The sequence below is a fragment of the Lissotriton helveticus genome, chromosome 10 (assembly GCF_964261635.1).
Source record: "Lissotriton helveticus chromosome 10, aLisHel1.1, whole genome shotgun sequence".
Classification (NCBI taxonomy): Eukaryota; Metazoa; Chordata; class Amphibia; order Caudata; family Salamandridae; genus Lissotriton; species Lissotriton helveticus.
The window spans coordinates 355,774,904-355,793,369 of NC_136071.1; the positions used below are offsets into that span (position 1 = coordinate 355,774,904).

The 18,466-nt window shown below is 46.1% G+C and overlaps 1 protein-coding gene across 8 annotated transcripts in view; it reads right to left on the reverse strand.

Annotated features, from left to right (window-relative positions):
* Positions 1-18,466, reverse strand: part of LOC144783823 (uncharacterized) — a 982,913-nt gene that overhangs the window by 630,280 nt on the left and 334,167 nt on the right. For 7 of the 8 annotated variants that reach the window (XR_013601608.1, XR_013601607.1, XM_078662572.1 and 4 more), the window contains exon 9: positions 18,027-18,137. The exons of the other annotated variant lie outside the window; for it this stretch is intronic. Coding sequence is in view for 5 of the 7 variants with exons in the window: in XM_078662572.1 (XP_078518698.1) it covers positions 18,027-18,137 (111 nt within the window). In the remaining 2 variants the exon portion in view is untranslated. The remainder of the gene's footprint in view (positions 1-18,026; positions 18,138-18,466) is intronic. 8 annotated transcript variants of the gene reach the window in all.

The following is an 18,466-nucleotide window of genomic DNA, read 5'->3' on the forward strand; positions in this document are numbered from 1 at the left end:
TACTATCATACTGTCACAATCAACTATATCACCAGAACATAACACATTCCCCTCAAAGGCCAAGTGTTAAAAAATATCACCAAACGTTTATTAATCATACAATATTAAAAAAGCAGTTTCTTAAAACAAGTTAAAACAGTGATTTAGCAAATAATCAACCGATAATATCCATAAAACAAAATATCACCACAAACACAGAAATAGACAAATTGGGAGAACATGCAAGAAAAGATACTTTCTAATCAGCTTAACAGGCAGATACATTAGAACAATTCATTTACCGGACATTCATTATCTATAAAATCAATTGCAACAAAATGAAAGAATGTCTGTCATAATCTATCGTATGCCTGTTGGCACTAGGCGTCGATGCGTTTCGGTGGGTGTAACCGCTTTAAACACCACCGTCTTTAGGACAAAGAACGATATCTCCCAAGAATCAGTTTGAATCTGTTTGGATTCAAATAATCCTCAATGTACTGCGGGAAAAATCCACATAGACCCTGGTAGTAAGATCAGTAGACCTCACTCTTACTACTCATAAAAATCCCCCAATTGTAGTGGAGGATTACTTCTGTTAGGATTCAAAGGAATCTTCTCCAAAGGAACTGCAGGAAGTACCCACGTAGACACTGATTGCGAGATATGCAGACCTCACTCTCTTATCTCAAATAAAAATCCCCAATGAAAGTGGTGGATTGGTGCCTTAAAACACTGTTTGTGCACAAGCGGACAAATAAAATCTTAAAGAACAGTTCAAAACGTTTGACCAACGCCCTCTTTCCGTTGCAAAGGAAGAGCGTTTTTCCGTATGTGGACCCTGTTTGTGCAAGTTCACAGCGTGTACAAGAATATTGGAAAGGATTGCCATCGTGAGAGCACTACCATTTGACTCGACGTCCCAAAGAAATTAATTACAGAAAGAGGGCGTTTGTCAAACGTTTTGAACTGTTCTTTAAGATTATGTGTTCTGAGAACTGAATTTCATAGTAGGCCATAAGATCAGAGCGTCCAGAATTGGAAGATTTAAGTAGCTTAGCAATATAGGTATGGCCCATTTTTAAAATATGATTTTTGAGAGTTTGAGGACATCAATTAATATGACGTTAGCCATGTGGTGATATTATCTTATTGTCTCCTAGAAAAAGTACCGAGTGGTCTGCTTGAACTGAAGAGGAGGGGACACTCATTGGAAAATATATGTAGACTAATGAGGTAATTATGCATTGCTGTGATTTAATTGATATCATCACAACTTGGATAAGATACTGGGTATGGCCACTAGTTTTTTTTTTATATCTATTTTTTTTTAACTACGTCACATATCAACACATGGCGTACAACAATTATCAATGTCCATAATTCCCATCATATTATCAATCCAAGCACCCTCATGACCTTCCACACAAAGCCATTATTGTTTTACAATGCTAATGCAGTATTATCCTTTCCACAATAATCTTCTCAATGAGCTCACGAGTGCTGTAATAAAACAGGGTGTTAGGTTCTTAAATGCCTTCAATCACCGAGACAAGTCATATAGTTTATAATAAGCCACCCTCCCACTGCAGCCAGTGTGTCCTAACCCCATACCATTTATTATAGTAACAACATCCGTACCCTCGCGTCTTGATTTGGGACGATCGAGGGACAGTACTTCTTGGTCCCAGTACTCCTCTGAACCCCCATTCCAGTGTCACAGGGCTGGATCTATATTCCCATCTCAGTTCTTGATTCCTCATGGGAAGCCCATCAGACCCTCCCCAACAGGATCCCCTTCCGAGCCAGTCTCTGGAATCTGCAACGCTATCACTAGTGCCTCCCACGCCCTTGCTGCCTCCATCGCCTTCCCATTGTTAGTGCGTATAGCCTGCAGCAATCTAACTGTGCCCTCACTCCTAGCCCACGTAAGTAATTCTGATTTCCACTTCCCTATACTAGGCCCTTGCAGTGACTTTCATTGGGCCGTGATCTCTATCTTAGCCAGTAGCAGACCTAGATCTATAAACTTGCACGTGATTTTCGTTTGGGAGTATGAGGAAACCAATGCAAAATACAAGTGCCTATGTCAGCCTCGATCTGTCGCTCCGTGACGCCACATAGCAGGCCAACCACCTCCTGCCAATACATTCCTAACTGTCAGCAGCTCCACAACATATGGTGCAGCTCCGCCCCCTCTAGGTTACAGCACGGGCACTGGGCCATTTCTATCTGGAAGTACAGATTAATCTTGGCCGGCGTCAAATAGGCCCTATGCAGTATAAAGAAATGTATCAATTGAAACCTAGCATTTCTAGAACTCTTCCATGCCCTCCGGGTCAACCATGCCCATGTACCGTCCGGTATTTCCTTCCCACGGTCAACCTCCCACTTTCTCTGCAGGTCTTACAAAGGCAGCAGGCCTTCAGTTACCAATCACCTGTAAATACAAGTGACCGCCCTAAACGTTCCCGCCGCCATCACTACATATTGGCAGACCATAGTGGTCTGTGGCTCCAACAGCCCTCCCCTCCAGTGGCATTGTATCGCTGAGACCAGGGCAGCATGCAATAAGTAGTCTCCACGCGGCAGGTCGAACCTTTCCTGTAGCGTCTGAAAAGGCAATAACACACCGTCATACAAATCCCCCATTATCTGGCCTCCCAATGTCTCCCAGTCTGCCAGTGCCGACCAATCCCCTCCATGCGGTAAAGCAGTACACATGCCCAGGGGTATCTCCGGAGTGTACGAGCGACTAATGCCTGCTCTACGCTGGCTCTGGTTCCAACACTGTCTCAGCGTCCGCTCTTCCGCAGTTAGTGACCCGACACGCAGACCCTGCTGTAATATTGTAAACGACAGCATGTGGCGCTGTATCCACGGGCCCTCAGGGCCGTCGGGTCCCCTGAACTCCCAAGCCACCACCTGAGTAAGTCATTGCAGCTGAGCCGCCAAGTAATAAAATTCAAAGTCCGGTACCGCTAAACTCCCATCCGATCGCGGACTCATCATTGTAGGCAAAGCCAGCCGTCGTCTCCCGTGTCCCCATATGAATCCGCTAACCATGGATCTGATCTGCTTGAAGATGGCCCCCGGTATCCACAGCAGCAATGTCCTAAAATAATATAGCAAGCGGGGGAGAGCCACCATCCTCAGGAGTGACACCCTGCCAGCCACAGACAGTGGGAGAGTGCTCCAAAAGTCTAAGTTACCTCGAAAACCCCGCAAAGCCCGCCCCACGTTCCCTTCCAGTAAATCGTCAGGTGCATGATATATATTGGTCACCAGATAGGGTAAGCAGCTCAGCTGCCACCGAATACCTACTACCGGGGCTGAACCTACTGTTGAATGAAGCACCGGAAAAAGACAAGTCTTCCCCCAGTTGACTCTCAGCCCCGAAATCCCCCCGAATATCCTCAACAGGCTCGTCGCCCCCTCCAGTGTCAGCCAAGAAGACAAGTAGATTGTCAGCATACAGAGATATATACTGTTCCTCGCCCCGCATGGGCAGGTCTCTATAGTACCGCCCCCTCCTAGCGTACTCAGCCAATGGTTCTATGGCCAATGCAAACTGCAGTGGCAACAACGGACATCCCTGTCACGTTCCTCGTTCTACTAGGCAGGGGGAGGATATCACCATCCCCGTACACACCCTAGCGGTAGCAGTCCTATACAACAATCCCGTCCATCCCACAAACGCCTCCTCCAGGCCGAATGCACGCATTACTCCGTACAAATAAGGTCACTCCAGGCTATCAAATGCCTTCTCTATGTCCACCAACAATCCTGCAGCATTTGGAGCATCCCTATGATCTGCATCCAGTATACGAAGTAAGCGTCGCACATTAACGGCCGTATTCCGGGTCGGGATAAAGCCCGCCTGGTCACAGTGGACCAGTTGGACCACGTAGGGTAAAAGCTGAGACGCCAGAATTCTGCTTAATATCTTGTAGCCATATGTCAGCATCGATAAGGGGTGGTAAAAGGCTTCTTGCATACACAGAGTCTGGTGTCCAGCAGAGAGCCGCCAGAACGCACAGAGAGGAGAGTCTCAGCAGTCTCAGCTGAGGCAAGCTAGCGGGCGGTCGCCGAGAAACCTGAGTGCCTGTGAACGCCGATCACCTTGCCGTCACAATTTGCAGCCGCCGATCATAGCCCTGAAACCTGAGCCGGTACCGCGAAGCAAGGCAAGGCAAGGCAAGGTGAGGAGAGGTGCTGCGCCGCGAGGCGAGGCAAGGCGCTGTGAAGTGCACGGCATTGGCGGCGTGGGCGTTGGCGTGGGCGCTCTGAATACATTGCCTCCTTGCCTCCCTGCCGGGACTGCGGTCTGCGGAGGCAAGGAGCTGTGAGGCGCACGGGGCATTGGCGCTTTGAAGACATTCAGCTTGCCTGCCTCCACAGCCTCTCAGCACACGGATCACGCCAATGCCTGCATGGGCGTTCTGAATACATTCTGCCTGCCTGGACTGCGGACTTGTGAAGGCGCACAGGCACTAGTGTTCCGCAGACATTTTGCCTTACGCCAAAACGCCAAACCATAAAGGATAAACGGCAACCAGCATACTGCCCCCCACCCTCGCGCGAGGGGAAAGCAAGCTGTGGTGGACCTTTGACGGCATTAAACGGAGAGCAGGCAGAGCGAGACTTACCACGCCAACACCAGTGGGCCCCCTGTGGCCGTTATTCGCATCTAATGCACACAGGCTTTGATACTGCAAACAGTAGTTGAGAGGCAATCGAGGGCATCTGAGTAAATATTAGGACGCTGATTGACAGCACAATCGCACGCCAATTTTACTAAGCTTGGGCGAATCTGATGAGCTTGGCGAACTTGCTTGAACATATGTGACGCAGGATGGAAATAGGGCAATTAACCAGCGACAAAGGTTGCGTCCTCCGATTTGGGGAGGAGATTACGCAGCTGAATCGGCCGATACTTCTAGCAGAGACCCAGCGGTGTATTGCCCCTAACACCAGACAATTGTATTAACTGAAGACTGGTTCCCCCCCCCCCCCCCCCCCATCAAACACTCAACAGTGCACCAGTCACTAGCGCCCTGAACCGGCTCCCGCAAAAGACAAGAAAGTTTTGAGGCGAGGCAAGAGAGTCCTCAAGCACCTCCTTCAGAGCGGACGATTAACCGGACTGAAGCGCTCAGACTTAGCTGACTTGAGGCACCCGCAACAAAGCTCTGAGTCACTGTCACTGTCTGACGTAAAAGCAGCGCGTCATCGACCAAACCCCTACCAAAACATGAGGTCCGGCAAAGTAAGAAAGGCTCCTGGCGAAAAATCAACTGTATTAAAGGGCACAGCAAAACGGAGAAGACTCGACAAAACAAGTGCAAATAAGGCAAACAACACCTTAAAAAACCCTTTAATTTCACCAATCGCCTCTCTCTTTGAAAAATCGGCATCAAATAAAAACTCTTTACAGAATTTACGATTCCAGTTTTTGAAAGACCCGGGATCAGCACTGTTTTCATCAACAGCAGAAGTTGCGGGACTATCCACACCCTTGGACCCAGTGAAAGATCTTGAAGCAAACAACCAGTTGGAAGAGGCAAGATGCAAACCAATGCCAGGGAATCTAACTGCGTAATCTAGCGTAAACTGCGTCTCCTCTAAAAAGCAAGATCATCTATCCGATTTTGTGCACAAAAAAAACCTGACCAAGACAAAAACCAGCACATTCACATCTGCAATAGTACACTCTGCCTTTGATGAGGATATGGTCATATCCACTCAAAAAAGCGTCAAGAAAACCAAACAAGTCAAGCTCCCAGACTAAGTCTGGAATCAATGAATATAACTCAACAAAACCATATTCAACTACTTCACTCAAGCTTTGATGAGCTCTCGCAACTATGGCTAAATTCTAGCCATCTATGTGATAATAGCAAAGAGAAAGATCAATTGGCTGAAACAGTTTTTGCCCAAGAGAAGAGTCAAGAGGAGGCAAACGCGGAAGCTGAAAAGCTCAGTGAAGGTGAGGTTCTACACTCATCAGACAACATAACTCTACGTGGATTAACAGGTCCTACTGAAATACACCCTCCAGCAGAAAAAGCGAGGCATATTCAACCTACAACAAATGAAGCGGATATTAACTTATGTAAGGATGAAGGGCCTCTGAATTTTGTAGCCCCCCATCTTCAAGCACTACAAACATCTACGGCAACTCTAATAATGTAATCTGATAAATTGGACATTCAAATTGACCTAATGAACATAATTGAATCTTATATAGCGGGGATGAATACGAAATTGGATAATCTTAATAATCTAATTAAAAGAGCCCAAGCAAATACCCCTGATCTCCAACCATCTTGCCTTTGAGGTCCAATTCTTGATAAAATAAGCATTTTACCAACAGTCCTACAGCAGATACTTACCCTAAATAAACGCTTTGTTAACCCTGATAGAGCCTCAGAACAGCCGGGCTCCGCCAAAATTGCGCACCAACATGCAATCGACAACAAGCCCTTTGCAGAACAAACCAATGAGGAAGAAACCACTAAGCACGGAATGCTATAATTAGTGATGAAACCGGCAAAAAATTCACGCCTGAGGCAATCACTTTTGAACCAATAAAACAAATATTATCTAAGAGACAAAGGAAAAAAGAACGTAAGGCTAGGAACAAAAAAGGCGAAGCAGTCTCACAGCCAGGCATTAGAATGTATCCAATTTTCTCAAATCTACACACAAGGAAAACAAAAGAGGACTGTACCAAGGGAACTTGTCCGGATGCAATAGCGGGAGCTAATATGCCCTCTACCGCAAACTTGTCGCCAAAAAAGGAACTTAAGGGTCCCCGCCCACTAGGAAGCCCGACAAGCACTACATTGACAAAATGCCTCGCTAAAAGAGAACAACCTGCCCGTCACAGACGAAGAACAAAATTCCAAGATAACTACGTCAAGGGATAATACCAGTATTATCGATCCAGAGGACATCTTGCAGTCCAAAGATGTTTGGAATGGCATAACACCTCAACATCTGGCGCCAGCCCTGGAAGTCAACAACGCGGCAAGGCACTACCAATCCACCAACATAATACCAATACAAATACCCCAAAACACGCAAATTGGGGCTCATCTTGAGGGTATAAAAGGGGCTCCAGACTGTGCAACTAGCCAAGTACAAACGGTCCATCATAAAGAAGCAGAAAAAACGGGTTTGGCAGCTACTGATCCAAAAATAGCACAACGACCAGGCACACAAGACATTGAACACAAATTACCGCCACATTATCATAATCCAACATCAGAAACGCAGCGTAATCTTACTCAGGCCCAATTAAGCTTCTGCATATTGAACAAGGAAATTACGCAATTAACCAGGAGGCGGAAGTAAAGCCAAGGTCAGACTTTACAAAGCCAGAGGATGTCTGTCTTCAAATTATCTTGACTCCGGAGTACAAGACGCAAGGCAGACATGATATACTTAACAGGAGCAACATATTGAAACTTATGACGGAAATCAAGGAATTGAGTGACATTAAATCTACCAATCTAGTACGGGTTCAATTCCTGAGCGGATCAAGCGACACAATAAAGGAACCAACGCTGACCACCTGGAAATCCGCCGCTATAGTGCAATTAATACTAGGGAAATCAGATATATTTCAAACATGGGGCATCCAATTTTCACAGCCCATTAATCCAAGATATCCGCTCCCTCTAAAGAAAAGTAGCAGCCCGCAAATTACTAGCAAACTGGCCGAATTTGCTCCCAAAAAATCAGTCTACTCTATTTTACACAACGCCAAAGGCAGCAGCGACGCAGCTACCACACAGGAAGGTCTTAATGTAGATAGAGAGGAGGACTTGTTAATATTAAGCGATACCTGGAAATGGCTCCCCAGTATGCTAAACAATAACTGAAGAACTGACCGAACGGAGCTGCGACAAACATAGCAGCAAACAATGACATACACATACTATCATGGAATATCGCTGGTGCGAAAAGACTGTTCGAGGATGGACTAGCATTAGATGAATGGGATAACTGAGATATAATCGCCCTGCAAGAAACATGGCTGCAGGAAGATATAGCACTGGTCGGATTCATTCATTATACAGTAGCCGCAGAAAAATTTAAATCCTACGGTCGAGCAATCGGAGGCCTCTCAGTTTATGTGTCTACTGCTTTAAAAATCAATTCGGAACAACTTAAATCTCCAGATCCAAGCATTCAGCTAATTAAATTATCAGGACAAAATTCAAACAATAACAAAACGATAATCCTGATTATTTATTACATTCAACCTAATCTACAAGCAAAAAAGATAAAAAATGCATTGCTATGCAAGGTAATAATGAGTCTTCGAAGCCATCATGGAATATTATACTAACCGGAGATTTCAATTCCAACCTGATATATACTCCAGAGGAAGACGAAATACTAGCTGCAGAGAACATGCACTGGAACGTTCCTCAGCAGACACAAGGCGCGACAAGGAGTCGATAGGACCTCATAGGCATAAACTTGGTAACGGAGCTGGAGTATCTAGGCATGCGTGTCCTGAATGGAAGGACTGAAGAAGATAGACCACCGAAAAAAACTTATTACGGCACACACGCCCAATCAACACTGGACTTCACTATCGTTAGTCTTTCATTGATCCCCCAACTGATCACCTTCTATATTGATTATACACCGATGAGCGATCACGCGATGCAACACCTTAAATTAAACTTCTGCATGGAAAGATTTCAACCTTTGTATTCGCTAGGGGGCCAACTAGGCACAATTAATCAAAAACGAATACATTGGTCTAACTACCATAAAGAGGAGTGGTTGTCAATAATAGAGGTCATGCAGAACGAGTTAGGACGCACTACAACAAACAAGACACAAGCTTGGACCTGTTTTCTAGAGAAATTAAAGACAAAAATTAAATCATCCAACGCAAGGATTAAAAGAGTCAACTCTAAAAAGAAACTGCCGATGGAGCTGCAAGACTTAAGAAGGGATTTACGCAGAAGTCAAAAGAAGTTGCAGCTGAACGACAAAGATCGGCATCACTTGGATAATTTTCTCACAAAAAGAAATTTATATAAAAAAAAGGGTTTGGGAGCATAAAAAACGGATGAACGAAGACTTCTGGATCAATTTGCTGGCCAGCTCTAAACACCGTGACTCAAGTAAATTCTGGAAGATCATAAACCAACTAACAAGACCGCTAAACGTCCTGACATCGAACATTCAGGAATCTGAATGGGTAACTTTCCTGTCGTCAAAATTCAAAGAAAATCGAGTAAAGGCATTTGGTCAGCTAATCTTATTAAAACCAGCAGCGAAGAAGAATGCTGTAGTCAGTTGCCAACAACTGACCTAAGGAATACTTCACACCTTTCTGTACCATGTGGCACTCACTGTACAGAGGAGATAATTAATATAATCAGAAAGGGCAAAAGTAATGGGGCACCAGGACCGAACGGTATCCCGCAAGCCACCTTTAAATATGCACCAGAATTTTGGGGACCACCTCTTGAAAAACTCTTCGCAGATGTGCAAACTTGCAATCATATCCCTGAAAGTTGGCAAGGCTCTATCATCACACCCATATATAAAGGAGGAGATAGATCTAACCCCCTTAACTATCGACTAATAACATTACAGGACGTCGAAGCCGAATATTTCGCATCACTCCTTCTAAAAGATCTGGCAAACTGGTCAGAAGAGAAAGCAATGATCCCAATTAACCAAACTGGATTCAGAGCGGGAATTGGAACAACCTCGAACATTTTATCTATAACTATGATTGCAGAAAAATGCCAGCGTACTAAGCAGGAGCTGAACCTGTGTTTTATCGACTTGCAGGCGGCATTTGATAGTGTCGATCGGAATCTTTTATGGGCAAAGCTGAGAGCATGGAATATACCAGAGAGCATATTAAGGGGCCTGCTGTTTTTCTACTCTGACACCTGGACACAAATCAAACTAGGGGACGGTTCACTATTATCAAGAAAAGTCTATACAACAACCAGCTTAAAACAAGGATGCGTCCTGGCTCCACATTTATTTAATTTATTTATTTCAGTTCTCTCAGGTAAACTAAACAACTGCAACTCGCCGAAACTTGGCAACTTACAACTTACTCATCTGGCATATGCCGACGACATTGTGCTTATGAGCCTAACTAAAGTTGGTTTGTCCAGATTACTAACAGAACTATCAGAATTCCTGTCCGCGAATAACCTTGCTCTCAACCTGTCCAAAACAAAAACAATGTTAATCACCAATCGACGATCAGCACATCTTAATATCATGCTGGAAGGAAAACACCTGGAAAGGGTATCAAGTTATAAATATCTAGGGTTTTATATCGACGACAGATGTACCCTAAAAGCTCAGAAAAACTATATGATGCAAAGAGCTGGAACTTTAATTTTTGCACTTAGCACTCTGTCAAAAAAACTGGAGGGCCCCTCGTTTAAACCACTACTGACAGTGATTGCCAGCAAAGTACTTCCAACCTTAGCATATGCTAGTGTAGCTATGCTGGGTAAGGATGCTATTATTCTAAACAACCTGATTACAAACATTTATAAAAAAAGGTTCTCCGACTTCCTAGCTCAGCCTCACCAGCTCAGATGCGCCTAGAATTTGGCCTCATGAATGAAACACTAGGAAGACTCTACACAAGCATCAGGGTATGGTACCGAATAAAGATGAATGCTACTGATAATAATCTTAATAGATTTTTATGGCAGGAACTGGAATTACAAAAAAACTCAGAAGCTAACAAATACTTGACTTGCGCACTGGAGCAAACGTGCACTGCTAAACTGTGGGACAAAAACTTGCCATTCATTTCCTTTAAACAGGCATTAAATAAGGTGGCCAAATTTCATTCGCTTGATTACTGACAAAGCCATCTTTTCAGACCGCTCCCATTCCTGGACTGTGATCAACGGTTACAAAAAACGTACCCCGGCTGCCTACTTAGACACAACCTATTGCGTCTTTATAAAAAAAAAGCTGATGGCTCTGAGACTCGGCAAATACCCAACCTTGGCTGACGAACCTACCTGGAAATACTACGATACAGTTGTCTGTCGCCTCTGTGGCACTACAAAAGAAGATATAATTCATATCATATGTCATTGCAAGAATTTGAGCCGGGAGCGCACGCTCTTTTTAAAGAACATTTTTCAGGTCAAGAGACTACGCACCTGCTGGACTGCTGTTATTGGTGGTTTGGACTCAACAGCACCTATAATTAACTGCAAATTGATAAAGTTCTTGATAGCCTTTGATAAACGCTTGAAAGCAATTTGTCAGGTTTAGATTTAATGAGGCCTCTTATTATTATTAACTTTTCTCTTTTATACCGCTAGCTGATAAAGTTTTTGATGGCCTGAGAACAACGCTTGAAAGCAATTGGTCACCTCTAGATTTAATAAGACCATCATTTTATCTCAAACCTCTGTTTTAAACTGTATTTTGACGAATTTTACTTTCTCTTTTAATATTGGATACTTACTGTAAAGGATATTTGTTATGGTTTTAATTAACTAAACAATAAAGTTTATTACCTTGCATCGATAAGGGCGACACGACGATCTGTCTAATGGGCCCACTCCTGGTTTCGGAAGTGGGACAATGATGGTCCCTCTCATGGAACCTGGGAGCCTCCCCTCTGCCCGAGCCTCTTTATAAACAGCCACCAATTTCGGAGCAAGTAGATCAATATAAGAGGACTAAAACTCAATGGGCAGACCGTCAGTACCCGCTGTTTTATTACGTGCCATTTGTTTAATAGCGCTCCGCATTTCCCCTAGAGTAATGTCTTGCCCCAACTAATTCACCTGTTCCTCCTCCAACTGGAGCAAGGTTATATTAGCCATGAAGCCTTCCAGGTTCTCGTCAGTGCCCTCTAACCGACTCCTATATAAGCCCTCGTAATACTCTAAGAACAAATCGTTAATCCCTCTCTGGGTATAGACCGGTGTTCCCAACGATGAATTCAACACCAAGATAGGCGTGCCCTGAGGCGCCGGATTAGCCAACCAAGCCAGCAACGTGCTCGCCTTGTCCCGCTCTGCATGTGCCCGTGCCAGATAGGCCCTGTGATCATAACATCGCAATCTCTCTATCGGAGTCGCCACCTCCTCCCTGGCCCCCACCATTTCTTCCTGCTGCTCAGGTTGCTCAGGCATCTCCCTCTCAACTCCGCGCAACCTGTTTTCTGCTGCCTCCACATCATTTAGCAGCGTCCCCCGGATTCCCGCAGATTTAGCAATGCACAATCATCTCGTCACCACCTTGAAGGCGTCCCACTCCATCGCTATATTAGATGCCGTCCCCCCCATTTTCTGTAAAATACTGTTCAATGCCCGCTTCTATATCCTTACGGAAGGCCTCGTCCTCCAACATCTCTGGGCGTAGTCGCCACAGTGGTATTGCTGGTCTCTCCCAAACCCAGAAAATCGTTGGCAATAGCGGATTATGATCCGAGAGAGTTCTCGCCAAATACTCACTGTTAAGAACTTTTGCATTTACATCCGGAGTTCATAATATTGCATCCAAGCGCACAAGCAACTCATGTAAGGCTGAGAAAAAAGAATAGTCACGGTCGTCCAGGTGTTGCATGCGCCATGTGTCTACAAGCCCCCAGTTCTCCTGCCAATCCCCCCTGGTTCTAGCAATCCTGTGTATTGGAGCCTCAGGCAATGGTGTGTGTGACAGATCCATATCAACATCAGCTATCAAATTAAAGTCCCCTCCCAATATCACAGATCCGCTCAGGTAAGGCGCCAATTTTCCCAACAACCATTCAAAAAAGGTCACCTGCTCAACATTAGGGGCGTATATGCTACACAATGTTACATCCAGGTCGTTCAGCCGCCCCACACCACCACAAATCTCCCTTCCGGGTGAACAAATTGGCGGGTCATCTGGAAGGGGACTCCCGCCCTAACCCATATGAGCGACCACCTCGCAAACGCAGAATATGTTGTACAATAAACTTGCCCCCGCCAACTACGTTGCAACGCGCTGCCCTCCACTTTATTAATGTGGGTCTCCTGTAGAAAGGCCACCTGCACCCCTCTCCGTATCAAATAAGCGTGTACCCTGTGGCGCTTTCTCATCGTATGCATCCCCCTCACGTTCCACGTCAGGCATTTAAAATCAAGTATCGTCCCCTTGTTGATCTGTTATCCCTCGGTACCTCAGCACTTTCCCCATGGACAGACAGGCAGCCTCCACAAGTCCAAACAAACCATTTAACAATCCCCAACAGCCCCACCCCAGAATAGGTCCCAACAAAGCAGCACCCATCCAAACTCTAAACTAAACAGTTTCCCCGGTAGCTACCAGGGATCTCTACTCACAATAGAGGGGAGGTGGCTAAGTACCAGATGGCCCTGATTCCAACTCAATCAACCATCACACGCCTTGCCCCCATCCCCCCTAATGCTACAGCACCACTGTAGCTCCCTGAATTAAGGGAACTCCTCCCCAAGTCCGCCCCATCCAACCCCCCCCACCCCATCACAGCTTATAATATAACCACAACTAGGAAAGAGGAAGAATGTTCGTAACCAACAGCACCCTCCAGTCCCGGAGAGTGTGTTACTGTACTATGCATCAGCAATCTCATCACCAGTCCCTGCAGTGACATGAGGCATAGTAACACTCGCCGAGTCCGATTCATCAGAAGCCGTCCCGGCTGTTCCCTTCTCGGAATTAGTCGCTCCCCTACGTTCTGGCTCCTGTTCGTGAGATATCTCTGTCACTGCCTTCAGCGTTGCTAAGCGTTCTGTCTCCGTCTGAGAGACCGTCAGTTTCTGGGATCTGAGCCTCCGTCTTCCAGTGTGCCTTGGTCGGGGAGGGCGCGGGCCCCCCCAGCCGCCTCCGAGCCGCGGCCAGCCTCTCCCTGTCCTGCCCTATAGGTTTCCAGCCAGTCCCATGCTTCCTCAGCGGTGCTAAAGAAAAAGGTCTTGTTATCCATGGCCACCCTCAAATCGCGCTGGAAACATCAGGGAATACTGTAAGCCTTCTTTGCAGAGTGCCTTCTTTACATCCTGAAAGGAGGCCCGCTGTCGCTGCACCTCGAAAGTATAGTCAGTAAACAACGTCACATTGCCATTTTCAACCCTGAAGGGGCCCACGGTGCGCATTCTGTTCAGAAGCAGGTCTCTATCTCTGTAGTGTAATAGGCGTGCCACTACAGGTCTCGGTGGCCTCCCAGGGTTCAATGGGCGCGCCGGCACCCTATGCGCCCCTCTCCAGGGCTAAGAAAGAGGACAATCCCTCTGGTGCAACTTCTGTCTTCAACCAGGCCTTGAGATAGTCCACCACATTGTCTCCTTCCACTCCTTCAGGCAGACCCACCAAACGTACATTATTCCTTCTGTTCCGCACCTCAGCATCCTCCGCCCTCTTCTCCAAAGCCTGCAGGCGTCGGCTCACGTCCCCATCTGTGTCTCAAGCGGTTTGTGCGCCAGCTCCAGATCACTCAGCGTGGCTTCGGTTATTTTTACCCGATCTGCCAGTTTTGTGTGATCTGCACGGAGAATGCCCAGCCCCACGGACACCTGTGCTATATCCTTCTGAAGTGCATCTCTTGTGTCTGAGATGGCTTTAAGTATCACCTCCACTTGTTGCTGCATCATCCCCTCTGGGTGCAACTCCGATGCCTCCATTTTTCGGTGATCCACCACCTCTTCCTCTTGTTCTGGGGCACCCCCCCTGTTTGCCCCGCGGCTTGTCCATGGTCGTCGTACTTGCAGGTCTAAAAAACTTCCAGCCAGAGTCGTTCTTCGTCTTCCCCCGTCCTCCTCCATCGCTGAAGAGTCTTCGCAATGGTTCACGCCTATTAGTACCCCGCCCGTCCTCTGCCGTAGAGGTCTAGCCACCACTCAGCCCCCAATATGCCCAGGTCACTCCCCTGGTTGTTCCTCTCAGCTCGTGGTTCGATACAGTGCGGCGCTAAACCCTCCTCTGGTCACCTAGGCCAGCACTCTCCTGAGTGTACATCACCATGGTCTGAGTCCCAGCCCAATGGTCTCCGGCAGTCCCACCTCAAATCCTGGGCACACGGCCAGCAACCATAAGCATGGCCGCCGCCGTTCTGGCGCACACCGTCGCCCAGAGCACAGTTCTTGCTCGCCGTGCTGTCCCCACAGATTTCAGCCTCCTTGCAGCAACGTCAGTGGCAGCCCATCAATGTGCTCCCTCTCGCCGTCAGGTGCAGGCCATAAACACTAGGGCACCCGGGTAACCTCCACTCACAGCATTCCACTACCCAGGTCAGCTCAGGCAACCGATCCGGGTAGCACCCGCAGGGTTCTGCCACTTCTTCGCACCCCCTCAGTCACCAAATCAGCAGCTCAACTAGCCATCACCACAGGCTTCTTAATGAGTCTCCACGTGAGTCCCTTCACATCTCAGGGTCCATCCCGGGCAGTATTCGCCCACAGGGGGTTCGCCCCGCTGGGTCAGGCCTCCAGGGCAAGCGCCGACCTCACATCTGCCACCTGGCCCTCAGTAGTGTCACAAAGCTTTATTGATTCAATGGTGGCTGCACGCTCACCATACTCTATCTGCACCCACCTCCACTCCTGGTCCATATATGCTGCAGCGCTACCTCATAGGGCGTCCCTGCCCTTCTGCATTCCGCAGCTCTGTACCTCATTCCTTGCAGCTGCTCTAGCCTCCCTGCATTACTCCAGGAGAACAGTCCATTAGAACAACAATCAAACCTCAGGACCGAGTCTGGCAGAAAAAATATTGGGCTGATTCAGTGGCTTTGCGGCATGTATTCCACATGACCCTTCATTTGCACTTTTTCAGTTTGTGTTTGTCTTTTAAAAAAAAATTATATTGGGAACCTCCCAGTCCCCAGGCGTTGCAGCGCTACCTCACAGGGCGTCCCTGCCCTTCTGCGCTCCACCGCCCTGTGCTTCTCTCTTCTCAGTCTCTTTGGCCTCCCCGCGCTGCTCCAGAGGAACGGAGGCCAGAGGGGGGCGGGGGAAAGGGGGAGCTCCGCACTCTGTGGCAGCCGCCGCCACCCCATGCCTTCGCAACTGCTAGCTGCCGGGACCACTCCACAGGCTCCCCTACCCGGTAGGCAGCTTACAGAAGTCCGGCTCTCCCTCTTGCCAGCTGCTGCCACTCTATGTCGGCTCAGCGCTCCGCCTTGACCACCGCCGAAATCTTGAGCACTCTGAATCCCGACACCATTTCACCTCCGGTTTCCCTCTGCGGCGATCTCGCCCCCCTTAGGCATCGCCGCCAGCACCAGGGCGGCACAGCACACCACCAGCCGTTTTGCAGGGACAGAGTCAGTCCAGTCCCTATGCAGGAAAAATGCCGGAGTTGACGCGGAGCTCTTAGCTCACGCGTCTATCCACATCGGCCCTTAAGCCACACCCCTCCTGGGTATGGCCACTAGTTGATTACAGAATGAGGTTAGAACACAATTAGCTGCTTTCTTAGATTGTCAAAGAGGCCTAGAATGACATGCCCTTAACATCATAATCTGATTAAATTATTCCAATGCCTTTTTTTTCATTGACACTGCGATTATTATTGTAAGAGTTCCTCTGGTTTTATCAGATATTGAACATCGAATATGGCTGTTAGTTGATGACCTAATAAGGGTAGAATATAAATAGCTGCATTTTTGGATGGCCAAAGAGGCCTAGGATCTAACATGCTTATATCATTATAACTTCACGAAATTATTTCAATGCTCTCCATTATTGACATTATGACTAATAGTGTAAAAGTTCCTTTGGCTTTATGAGATACCTAATATCGAATATGTTGGTTTATGTGCTTATATGATAAAGGAAGAAAGTTGTCATCATTATCAGATATGGCTGATGTAATAGGTCTTTTCCTGTATTCTTACTATGTATTCTATGTTGAATGATTCAGTATTTAAAGTATGAATTACTGAATATCCTCTCTCAATGAAAATGAACTTTAAACATGAATGTGCAGATAGGTCATGTCAGTAGTAAAGGACAGTACTTATATAATAAGTTTCCCATACTGTCTTTCTGTCATCTCCTGGGCGTGTAAGGTTTTGAACTAATGGAGTTTGATTGTTATAACATCGCCACGGATTGTACAGATAAGCTTTTCTGTTGTATTTGCAGAATAAGTATGGCCTCGTACTTAGTTGAATGTTTGGTTCTGTGAATAATGTAAATATGTAAATAGATGAGTTAAACTGAAAAAATGTTGTTGTAAATATGCTTTTAAAAGAATTTAAAAGACTTTTTTGTATATTATCTATGTTTTGTAGCCCTGAAGAAGTCTTTCAATAGGACGAAACGCGTTGGCTACTGGGAAGAATTAAAAAGAAAATTAAGATTCAAGGTCTTGAATCTTACTCTGCACCTTAAACAACAATCATTCTAGATCCAAATTTGGAGTTTGCTTAGAACACCACAAGCAATTAGTGGTGAAAACATAACCTGGAAACCTTCCCTGGCCACAGCTCCTCTCTCCCCTTCACCTTTTCCAGTTATAATGAAGGAACAATTCTCATATCAGCTTTTTATCCACATGGAAAAGGATGAGCCTGAGGTTCACACATGTACTGGCACTCTAAGAGTAATTAATGAAACTTGTTTGAAAATGCTAATTAAATAGTTATCCAAACAGTGCATATAATTCCAACCTATAACATTTAGGCTGGCGAGGGACTGGTACAAACAATGACATCAGAAAATGGTCAGAGGACAGGACTGCAACTTTTGCTTTGATCAATAGACTAATTTCTGGTTTTAAAAATAGATAGAAATGCAGCACGTACTTATAAAAAACAAGCACAGACCGAAACCAGGACTAACTCCACCTGATGTAGGAAAAAATACATTATTGTGCTGATGGCCTTAAACATACCATTTACTACGACAGTAAGCCAATGAGCAAACAGCTGAAGTCAATCATATGTATGCAAAAGGAAACAAGTAACTTCACAATAAAAGAACGGACCATAAGGGCACAGGCATGCATTTTACTTGATTTAAAATTCAACAATCATGGCCGAATGATAAAGAAGAGGCCCTTACCTGTTCCTCCCAAGGCTTTTCACTGTAGCTGGTGGACTCCAATGAATCTTGAGTCGGAAGAAAGGTCTCTACCTGTTGCTTTTCTTGCTGTGGGGTTGAGTGGTCGACAGGCTGTGATCAAAATATAGTGGCAAGTTTTATGGTTCCAATACGGAAACACGTCAAAAGGCTGTTTTACCAGTGTGTAGAAACTAAAGGAATGCCGGGACCTTTTAGGTCGGAAGACCGGTTTGCAGAAACAGAGAGTCTGGGAGGGTTGTTACGGAATGTTCAGCTAGGAGGATACTCTACCACATAAGGCGTTATTGAAGGTAAGTAACTTATTCATCTGATAGAGCCTTCTAGGCAGAGATTCCTTAACTCAGAATAGATAGTAAAGAAATGTCTGCAAATTGATTCAGACAAAAAAGTCCTGGGGACAGAATGGGCAAAGTGCCCAT